The 11,635-nt window shown below is 32.3% G+C and overlaps 2 protein-coding genes across 3 annotated transcripts; both read left to right on the forward strand.

Moving 5' to 3' along the window:
- Nucleotides 1-2,485: 2,485 nt before the first annotated feature.
- Nucleotides 2,486-4,710, forward strand: LOC107913589 (AAA-ATPase At1g43910). Its single transcript, XM_016842223.2, has 2 exons — nt 2,486-3,696; nt 3,792-4,710. Exons 1-2 carry the CDS (start codon nt 2,701-2,703, stop codon nt 4,155-4,157), a joined length of 1,362 nt encoding a protein of 453 aa, XP_016697712.1. The 5' UTR covers nt 2,486-2,700; the 3' UTR covers nt 4,158-4,710.
- A 424-nt stretch (nt 4,711-5,134) lies between these two features.
- Nucleotides 5,135-10,951, forward strand: LOC107913588 (trafficking protein particle complex subunit 4). Of its 2 annotated transcripts, none has more exons than XM_016842222.2 (3): nt 5,135-5,224; nt 6,269-6,437; nt 10,539-10,951. In XM_016842222.2, the coding sequence occupies exons 2-3, from the start codon at nt 6,290-6,292 to the stop codon at nt 10,733-10,735; spliced, it is 345 nt and encodes a 114-aa protein (XP_016697711.1). In that variant the 5' UTR covers nt 5,135-5,224; nt 6,269-6,289; the 3' UTR covers nt 10,736-10,951. The 2 variants fall into 2 exon arrangements, with proteins under 2 accessions (XP_016697711.1, XP_040960110.1); XM_041104176.1 differs by lacking the exon at nt 5,135-5,224 and adding an exon at nt 5,669-6,016.
- The last annotated feature ends 684 nt before the right edge of the window (nt 10,952-11,635 follow it).

Raw genomic sequence — 11,635 nt, forward strand, 5'->3', positions numbered from 1 at the left:
GACTGAGGCGTAGAGGTATGGACAACTTCTGAAGACTTTGGATGACTTTTTTTTTTTTTGGTAATTGAAGACTTTGGAAGTGTGCCGGAAATGTAATTACATGTTAAACAAAATAGTGAAGACTTGAATAATGAATGGAAGTGTGCCGGAAATGTAATTACATTTTCCTTAACTTAGGCTGAAAAGGATAATATGCAAAATTAGTATTGCAAAATTATGTACATTTAAAAAATTTGGTACTAAAAAAATTATAATTCGGAACCTGAATTTTATTTCACCAAATAAGTTAATTTAATTGACTAATGCTATTATATAAAATGCTGATATAACTTAATTAATCAGCCACACGTCAGCATTTTAACCATCATTTAATTTAACATGTAATTTGTTGTAAGGAATAAATACAATTTTTTTTTTAAATTTTAAATAATAACAAAAAGATATATAATTTCGAAGGAATTTTCGTATTAATCCAAGCCAAAAGCAAAAAGTGGCTTGAAAGGAATAGAAATCCTCTACCCCATATTCGTGCCCCTTCCTTGCCCTTTTCACGTTAATTCTTTTTTAATTTTCATTAATTGTTTTAACTTTTTAAAATTTATGAGTATTATTTGTTATTTTACAGGGTACTTTTAATTTTATAATTTATTTATTTATTTAATATTAGAAATTAATTATTATAAAAGTAGTCTAAATTAAATTTTATTATATAATAATTTACAATTAGGTAGAGATTTTAAATTGATTCAAAATTAATGTGTACTATTTAAATTTTATATTAAAAATTAATTTATGATAATAATTTATAATTAAATAGAAATTTTAAATTCATTCAAAAGTTAATGTGTGTCATTAAAAAATGAAAAAAAAACTTGTTTTCAAAATAATAGGAAACAAATAATAAATTAATAAAATTAATTGTCTCAGTAAATTAAAAAGTTGAAACCTTTAATCGATTTATTTAGTAGTAAAAATTAATTCTAAATTAAATTTTACTAAAATAATAATTTCTTAATTTATGAAATTAAATAGAGATTTTAATTTATAGAAAATGTTTTAATTAATCATAAATTTATTTGTTTTCAATTCCCATTCTTTTATAAATGGAGTAAAACCAGTTAAATTTTTGAAGGATTTATATTTTTCATTTCATGAAGTGTTTTAATTAAGGCAGTCATACTGCATCGGTGGATATATAATTTTTTACAAGTGTTGTACATATTAAAATTAATTTATTTTAATGTATCGTTTCGAATTTATTATTATTTTTTAAAAACGTTTGATATATGTATATAAAAAATATTTACAAATAATAAAATTAAATAAATCTTAAATATAAAATATTCATCAATTATGAAATTAAATAAATTTTAAAATAAAATACTTGTACATTATATCAAATATTTAAGAAGGTTCACAAATACAACCTATCGTAAAAAAAAATTAAAAATAAATAAGTAAAAATATTTATTACATAAATTGAACCATAAGATCATCCTTAACATACCTATAACAATCAATAATTCAATAAATAAATAATAAATATTATAATTTATAATTTATAAATTTAAATTTATTTTGTAAAACTATTATTTTAGCAATTAATGTACCATAATTTAATTAAAACAAGTGAAATTAATTAATACACACTGATATAATCGATACCGATCGAAATTTATACTGAAATGAAACTTAGAGTGTGTTGTTTCGGTTTACTACCCAAACGAAACATTCTAATCAGCATAGGTGGTTCTGGAATGGAATTCACTACCTTGATTTTAATTATTTTCTTAGGTTGCTTTTGTATCTATCTGAATTCATCTCTTATTTTATTTAAATTATTACAATAATTCAATTTTAGCAAAGGTGAAATACTGAAATATATGAAAAAAACATTAATTGTTAAAAATATTCAATTAGAGATAAGATTTATTTTTATTTTTATTTTTATTTTTATTTTAGCTAAATGATTTTTATTTTTATTTTAAATAATAATTTTATTATTTTTAATAATATAATTTATATAATTACTTGCAGATTGATTTAGCATTTGTATCCTATTATTTAAAAAAAAGTTATTTTTTCATTTTTTTAATGAGACATAGTAACTTTTGAATCAATTAAATGTCTATTAATTATAAATTAATATATAATAAAATTTAATTTAAACTATTTTTATAATAATTAATTTCTACTATTAATTAAATAGATTATTTATAAAATTAAAAGCTCATCGTAAAACAACAAATAATACTAGCAAATTTTAAAAAGATACAACAATTAATGAAATTTAAAAAAAAAAAAAGACTTGATTATGTGAAAGGGGCAGAGAATTGCACTTCGGCTTGAAATGGTCATCCCAAAGGGTTTTACAGTTTCGCTATAATTTACTACCATAATTAATTTTAATCTATAAAAAAAATAATGCTCACTGCTACGATATGTATATATATATATTTTTTAAAGAAAGAGAGCCTGCAATCATTTTTCTCTCATTACCCGTCAAAGACTCTGTGTGTGAACCCCCGTATTGCAAGTTAGATTACACTTGAAGTAGAAAAATTACGGTGAAGTTGCTACTCTTTTCTGTTGATCACCAGCCCCAATTATAAATTCATCCTTCTTGTTTCATTCTCCAAACATTGTGTCTATAATCTCTACTTGTGAAAGCCTAAATAGCTAGCTAGAGTTACAGTAATAATGTCTTCATTGTTGGAACAGTTACCTTCCTCCACTACCCTCTTGTCCATGTATGCCTCCTTCTCCGCCATGGCCATGTTAATTCGTACCATCTTGAACGAAATGGTCCCCAAACGAATCCAAAACTACATTTCCACCAAGTTTTTGGACTTAGCTTCATCTTGCCTTTCCTCTGATTTCACTTTCATTATCGAGGAACGTTGGCAAGCTGTTCTTAACGAAACATTTCGTGCCGTAGAAGCCTATCTGCCAACCAGGATCGGCCCTTTCACAGATAGTCTCTTGATTGGATCCAATGAACCCCTAAACCCCAGTGCGCCGCCCAAACAACGCATTCCCGTTGACTGCAAGATCGTCGATGAATTCCATGGCATGCGTTTGGAATGGACTCTTCGTAATTCCGTCGACTCCAACAAGTACTTCCCTCGAGAGAAAAGATACTTCCGCTTGAACTGTAAGAAAGGAGATAGAGACAGAGTAATGCAATACTACTTCCCTCACATTGCAACAACAGCACGGTGGATCTTGAACCAGCGGGAGACCCTCAATATTTACACCTATGATCGAGAATCATCGGTATGGGAACCCACGGTTTTCAAGCACCCTGCAACGTTTGAGACTCTAGCTATGGAGCCAGAGGTGAAGCAGTTGATAAAGGATGACCTTGACTCTTTTGTTGAACGAAAGGATTTCTTTGAGGGCGTTGGCAGGGCTTGGAAACGAGGGTACCTTCTTTATGGTCCACCAGGGACAGGGAAATCTTCACTTGTGGCTGCAATTGCAAACTACTTGAGATACAATATATACGATCTTCAACTCCAAACTGCTCGAAGTGATGCTGACTTAAGGCATATTCTAACCTCTACCACTAACCGCTCCATTCTCCTTATTGAGGACATAGATTGTGGCACAAAAGTCTCTCATGACCGAGCCAAGGACCAAGAAGATAATGATGAGCAACAAAATTCAAATTGCCTTTCTTCTACTGATCCTGGGGTTATTATTATATATACTATGATATCTTCTGCATCATTCCCTTTCTTGTATTTGAGCAACAAGTCAAGTTGAGTTTGTGGTAATTGATTTTGTAGGTGACGTTGTCAGGCTTACTCAACTTCCTTGATGGGTTATGGTCGAGTTGTGGGGATGAGAGGATCATCATCTTCACCACAAATCATAAAGACAAGTTGGATCCAGCTCTGTTGCGCCCTGGACGAATGGATGTTCACATTCACATGGGTTATTGCACTCCTGCTGCTTTTAGAAAGCTTTCAGCCACATATCTTGGAATCAAACACCATCCTTCCTTTCTTACTATTGATAATCTCTTACAAAATATCACCCTCACTCCAGCCGAAGTAGCACAGCAGCTGATGAAGACTGACGATCCTGAATCTGTACTCCAGAGTTTCATTCACTTTCTTGAAATGAAAAGGAATTTAAGAGATGACATATAGTAACAGCTTTGAGTTGAAATTTCGGCATGTGCAGCATTTCATTATTTCCGGATCCTGAATTTTATTTATCAGATAAGCCGCAGCCTTGTAACTAAAAGCCAGAATGAAAAGAAGGCTGTAGATATACATAATTGTTGAGAGGAGGTTGGTCTCGGACCTTCAACAAATGGTATTGTCTCCTTCCAACGAGAGCCCAACTAGGTTCACAGAATGTAGGGAGCAACTCAGTTGAAGTAGACACAACCTGTAAGCTCATGAAAGAAGTGTCAATATTGTTAGCAAACTCAGGGGAGAGGTGCCCGTATTGTTACTAATACTAGCACCTCTCTTGTGAGCTTGCAGGTCGAATCTACATCAATTGAAACGTTCCCTATACTTCGTGAACCCTTTGGACTCTCCTCGGAATGCAGGAAACAACCCTTCGAGTGGGATAATAACTTTCGTTCAGGGTTTGACACTAACCTCCCCTCAATAATAATAATAAATCTTAATTATGTTGTTGAATATTGTAAAATGATACCATCAATGTTGTGGAATATTTTTATTTTACTTATAGGGTTGTATTGTAATGGTCTGATTTTCAATGGTACCGAAAAATACAATTTCAGAATCCTATTTTTGTAAACCAAGTTCGTAAATATAAAATAGGAATATTTACAGAGTTAATATAAAAATATATTGAAGAATGGTAATGTAATTTAGCCAATAAAATACTTAATTAAAGTTTAGAAACTAAATTGTAAAAGTTCAATCACTATTGAATGTTAATTAAGAAAATACCTGAGAGCCTAGATAGCAATTAATCAAAGGGTCAAATGGGTATTAAACTGTTTTTAATTAAGAGTTGATGGATGACGATGGTGGAAACCATTAAGTGTGATTAATAGTTAATTAAAGAATAATTAAACTTAATTAAACTAATTAGTTAAAGTTAACTATCATACAATCTAAGTATAAAGCCAAGTAAATGGATGAAACCACCACCATCATCATCATCCTTATTTCTCACAATCCTCCATTGTGGAAAAGAGATTCGAACTTTCCTTGTGCATTTGGCTATTAATTAGGTATGAAAACCAAGCTTTATTCTTGCAATTTTTATAGATTTATTATCATTGGAGCTTGATTTAGCTAGCTCATGTATCAATTTGTTCAATTATTGAATTCTTATCAAGTTTTCATTGTTGAAAAATTGATGAAATAAGCTTGAAATTGATAGAATTTGAGTTTAATCATGAAAAGAACTAAATTGTAAAGCTACTTAGGCTTGTTTGTTAACTTTGTAACATTAAAGACTAACAGCATGTTTGGTTGGGGGGAATAGGAATACATTCCCCCCAATTTGGTGGGCCCACCATCAAACCAACGTTTGGTTGGATGGAATAATTATTACAGCCATATTTGTTACGGGATTATTCAGCGTGAAAATCCATCAAACTATTCCATCCTCCCCTTACTGAATGGTGATTCAAGGAATGGGTGGAATAGCAAATTAAAGAAAGGTTTCAATTTTACCCTCACCATTCTCCTCTCTTTCTCACAATCTGAAATCCCCAACTCATATCTTCTCTTTCACCAGATTTCTTCCTCGACATTACCCTCACTAGATTTCTTCCTCGACATTACCCTCACCAGATTTCTTCTTAATTGACGACAAATCAAGCATCCATTCGCCATTTTATCTTCATCTTCCTTCTAGTTGAACCTCCTTATTTACAGTAAAAGGAAGATATACGAGAAAAAGCTTGGGCTAAGTATAGTGTGTACGCCATCGCTCTGTTCCAGTTATCTCCAAATCCACCTCCAACAACCCCTTTGATTTTGATTTCATCTTTTTCTTTTTCCTTCTCAACAGAAAGGTGAGAATCCTTTCTTTCTTCTTTTCTTTTTTTTCACCTATATGTAAGTTTTCTCCCTTCAACTATTCTCTTCCTTTCCCTTATACCCTAATATATATGTTTTTTTTTAATTTATTATTTTCTGAATTCTTATCAATTTGGTTGTTTTATGATGTATTCTTATTTACAATTTTGGTTGCTTTATCCATTTCTTTGAAACCCTTTTCTGTTTGTTTCTCGAGAATATTTGGTAAAGTTTTTCTTTTTCTGAAGGATTATGGATCCAAAGGGCGCATGGATACGAATGATAGCTTGAGAGTGGCTAGTTTATGGCATTCGATGCACGCTATCTCACAGCAGCTATCGCCTACCACTGGTTGTTCTGAAATTGAGCTACTTGAAGCTGACACATTTGATCTCCATATTTTTCAATCTCTTACCGGTAATTTTTTGTTTAAAAATACCAATTGTACTATTTTGAATACTAGGGAAATTTGAAGTGCGAAAGTAGAATTAGAGAAAACTGATTTACAGATCTGATTTTCCCACTCGGTTGACTGAAAGTTGTAGACTAGGATTGGTCAGCCATCGTTTGGATGTTCGTTGATTCGATTAAGGAAATTAATCTTGCCCTTTTTCCTGCTTAAAATACGAATATTGGGAGTTCATATCATGTAAGATGATAAATAGAAAATGAAACTTTCTTGAAATTTATTTTTATATAAATATAGGAAGCTTAAATAATTTGTTATGGACGCAGTTGGCAATGCTTGCTTTTACACTTTCTTGAAGCTTGAAACTACGAGACGAGAATCGTTGGCAGTGAAATACTTTGTATTTAATGTTTGTCTAGCAATTTTTTATGCTTCAACTTGAAGATAGGATGATAGTATCAAAATATTTGTTTGTAACACCCCGAACCCGAAACCGACACCGGAGTCGAACACGAGGTGTTAACTGACTTTAACCCCTTATAAAATTTATTTTCCAGACACTGCCCAATCTGTGTACTAGTCGTTTTAAAAATCATATCTTGAGTTTCGTAACTCGAAAATCAGTTTCGTAATTTTTCACAGAAACTAGACTCATGTGCCCATCTATGTATTTTTTTCTAGAATTTTTGGTCGGGCCAATTAGTACAGTTTATTAGTCAAAGTCTCCTAAGTTGCAGGGGTCGACTACACTGACCTTTGCCCATTACGACTTGGATATCTCCCTGCACAGGGCTTCAATACTGATGCCGTTTGTTTCTATGAAAACTAGACTCAGAGAGGAATCTGTACATATATGGTACGACCCCTAATTATCTCTGGTTAATTTATAATGAATTTCCAAAGTCGGAGCAGGGAATCCAGAAACCGTTCTGGCCCTGTCCCACAAAAATCTGATTATCTCTTAATATACTGCCCATATGATCTTTTCGTTACTTCCTCATGAAAACAGACTCATCGAGCTTCGATTACATAATTTATTCATCAATTAATTCCACTCCTACTATTTTTAGTGATTTTTCAATCTCATGACACTGCTGCTGCCAGCATCTGTTACGAAAGTAACTAGGTCCATTTCATGCCTACCCTTGATCCAACTCAATCGAACATTCGTGCCATTTTCGCATGGCTTAAAGTTTACATGCCAAAGTTCAAACACAACGTAATAGCTTATACATGCCAAAATGTTCTTCTAAGCCAACTAAGAAGAAAGTACCAAAACTTGCTATCCGGTCTGATGACTTCGATGACGGCCTGACCCCGCAAAAATAGATGAGTCCAAGCAACCTATAATGGGTGACAAGGAAACACCGAGTGAGTTTATAACTCAGTAAGTCATAAGCAATGCACTACCATCCATCAATAACATTATCACAAGAGGAAACAAAATGGAACGAGACAATTTACTCCATCCATACGGAACCATACCATAGTTCCTCCAACCTATCGATTCAATTTCATATCAATTCATGCATTCACATTCCATATACTCATCAATAGGACATTGAAGCATTTTCATAAATCAATTTATTTTCGTTACAATCAACGACTAAACGGCCTTTCACCCATCCTACGATAAATTTTATGTACGTGACTTCAAGTATATTTGTCACATAGGTTCAAACTTACCGAGCTCAACACCAAGTATAAGCATAGCACCTATTAGCCATGTACTCAAGACACTTACCCGATCCGCTGTCCGCGATCGACTCAATAGTGTCGCACACATAGTGTCCATAATGATTCACGAATGTATATTGAGTCCGCACACTCAGTGCTATATAATCAACTCGCACACTTAGTGCTACGTAATCAAATCGCACACTTAGTGCTACATAGTCAAACTCGCACACTTAGTGCCGCATGGTCAATTCGCACACTTAGTGCATCATATTCATTTCGCACACTTAGTGCAACATAGTCAAATCGCACACTTAGTGCTGTACAATTTAATCCCGCGCACTTAGCGCCAAATCTCATGGTCATAAATGGTTATACCCGCACGTTTAGTGCCGAGATCAACAACTCAGTACATCTTACCTCTTTTCTTTTCATTCAACAATTTCATCATCACATACGTACATGCATATATATATATATATGTATATTTATTCATTCCATTCAGCATCAATACATAAACATTATGACCATTTGAAATAATACCAACTACATGCTTAATGACTTACCTCGTGTTGGGTAAGACGGTTCCAACTCGGCTACTCGATAACCTTTTCTTTGCCTTTGCTCGATTCACCTCCTTTAACTCCTTGAGCTAAATCAATAATTTAACTAGTTTAACCATCTTGCTAAACATTCATTCTTCAATTGCACATGCATATGTATGTTTGTATATTCGGCAATGACAATGGTAACTTAGCAACCCTTAATTTAACTTATAATTGTTCGTAACACATTTAAAGCATCCACTCCATTCCATCATTTTAAAGCACATACATTACTCAATATTATCCAAATTCACATTCGGCATTTCCACAAACACACATGCCGATTTCATTCACTCATCTCTAATGTTAATTAAGAAATGCCGAATGTCACCAACTAAATGGCATACACACACACCCACATGTATAAAAGTCATCCACACCACCTATAGCTCATTCGGCCTTCACCCTTACTAGTTTTTCCCATTCTTTTGTCGGTTATATATACATAGTCCTAAGGTAGTATCACGAATGGGCTTACATATATATGTATATATATATATATAGCCGAATATGCAAAGCTTAACTCAACATCACATAAGCTCCTAAGTGATGGCCGAATATGTATATCTATATATATTCATCAACTATACTATTACCTTTAATTTATCTAATCACACAATTTCATCTCATGAATACTTGACCCATTTCTCACAAAAATGAAACAACAACTAAAATGAACATCCCATTTTTACCCCATATGGCCGATTACTTCATTAGTTACCAAGCTAACAATTCAACAATTTCAACCTCATTACAACCTCTACCTATCCAATATAACATGAACACAATCCTCCACCCCTAAATTAGATTCGGCAATCACTTAACCCCTTTAACCTCAACTTTCAAGTTAAAAGCAATTAACCACTCACCATATCCTACATTACTATCCATTTTAATGACATTAACACATCTACTAAGAGTTTCAAGCTTCTTGGCCGAATTTCAACCTCAAAATCCTAAGTCTAATCTATAGGATGAGTAGAATTTGAACTAACCATCTCAAACATGCATAGATTTTCAAGAATCATTCAATACATACCTCATTCTAGCCATCTTCCAAGCCAAAATCCAATAACCAAATCTCCCTTCCTTCTCCTCACTCACGGCAAAAGCCAAAGAAAAAAAAGATGAACACTCCCTCTTCCCTCCTTATTTTATTCATCTCTTCCTTTTTAATTCCTTTCTTTAATTTATTTTAATTTACTTACCAATATTAAATAATAAACAACATAAACTTGGAGGAATGGAGTCATGCTTGGCCGGCCACTTATCAAGAATTGGGCACTTTGACATGCAAGTCCCCTTTTTCTTCCACATGCACTAATAGGTCCTCATGCATTGACCTATCACATTTTAAAATTTTCTCATATAAGTCCTATTGACTAAATTCACATGCAATCGACTAAATCGAAGCTTGAAATTTTCACACATTCATGATTACATATTCTAGACAATAAACATCACATTCAAACCTTTCGGTGACTCGGTTTAGCGGTCCCGAAACCACTTCCCGACTAGGGTCAATTTTGGGCTGTCACATTGTTAGTCTAATTGTGCCATTAATGATAAGTATAACACTTGAGACCATATTATCAAAAAATTGACAAACTTGAAGGATGGTTTACTTATTTCTCCTTGTTAGTCCTGACAATTTGTGCTAAATAAATCTCTTGTTCTTGCATTTGACATGGAATGGCATTTTCCAGATATGGGTTGTTTGGGAGGTAGTCTGATGTGCATGTTTTCTGAAACCATGATTTTGTAGACAACTAGGCATTATGTTCTCTACATTGTTGATTTTGCAAATATGCATGTTATGATTTGTAGGGACAAAGCTCTTTGTAGTTTGCAAACCCGGGACACAGCACATGGAGGCTCTCTTGAAAGTTGTTTATGAGCTCTACACAGATTATGTTTTGAATAACCCCTTCTATGAGACGAAGATTCCTATACGATGCGAACTCTTTGACATCAACCTGACACAGGCTATACAGAAGGATCGTGTTGCACTTTTAGGGCGATAAGCTGTCTTGGAACCTTTATCTTACCAAAATGTCACCATATCTTATCTTCATCCGTACACTTTTGATGGAAGATTGCTATCAAGTTTGTATCAACCTGTGTATTGGGATATCATCAAGCTCTTTTGTTTAGCTTATAAGTGCTGAATCATTTACAATATATAATGATTTTTGGAATTGTTTCTCTCAATTAACATTTATAAAATTAATGAAAAAAAATCCTTTTAGAGGCATGCTCCCCAATTATTTTTTTGCTATTGTTTTTCAATCTTTATCTAGGAAGAAGTTACAACAAGGGATATCTTATGAATGAAACATTCATAATGAATCATTTGCATTCATTCAACGAGAAAGATATTGTATGTGAAATCTCTCCTGTATTCAAAAATTAAACAAAAGTTTGCATTTAATTTGCTTGGTTGTTTATGATAATAGTTGGTTTTCAATGTTTTGGAAATTAGATGGACAAACAATTGAAGGGAAAATTTCGATAAAAGATTAAAATGAAAAATATGGTCTTAATAAATAGCTTTGAAAAGACAATAAGACATGCATCTCAAAATACCATATGGATTATAACAAAACGAGGATTCTTACACGGTTTCAAATGAGCTTAGTTACATTGGCATGCAAAGACCATATGCTAAGCTCAATATCATTTTCATAAAAACATAAACATAAACATATATTTAAGAATTTTTTTCATTAAATTATATATTATTTTTATATATATTATTTTTATAGTATTATATATTATGATTTTTTTAATTCATATAATAATAATTTTATTAAGAATTTTATTAAATTATATATTATTTTATTAAATTATATTTAATAATAATTGTTAAAATATGGTTAAATTATTTATTATTTTTATTAAATTATTAATATTAATAATCTTAT

The sequence above is a fragment of the Gossypium hirsutum genome, chromosome D11 (genome assembly GCF_007990345.1).
Source record: "Gossypium hirsutum isolate 1008001.06 chromosome D11, Gossypium_hirsutum_v2.1, whole genome shotgun sequence".
NCBI classification, from domain to species: domain Eukaryota; kingdom Viridiplantae; phylum Streptophyta; class Magnoliopsida; order Malvales; family Malvaceae; genus Gossypium; species Gossypium hirsutum.

Excerpts from the sequence above, each read along its gene's own strand:
- LOC107913589 (XM_016842223.2), top strand. The coding sequence starts at position 2,701 with ATGTCTTCATTGTTGGAACAGTTACCTTCCTCCACTACCCTCTTGTCC. Across the intron at positions 3,697-3,791 it reads TTTCTTCTACTGATCCTGGG|GTGACGTTGTCAGGCTTACT; the intron begins GTTATTATTATA and ends TTGATTTTGTAG.
- LOC107913588 (XM_016842222.2), top strand. The coding sequence starts at position 6,290 with ATGGATACGAATGATAGCTTGAGAGTGGCTAGTTTATGGCATTCGATG. Across the intron at positions 6,438-10,538 it reads TATTTTTCAATCTCTTACCG|GGACAAAGCTCTTTGTAGTT; the intron begins GTAATTTTTTGT and ends TATGATTTGTAG.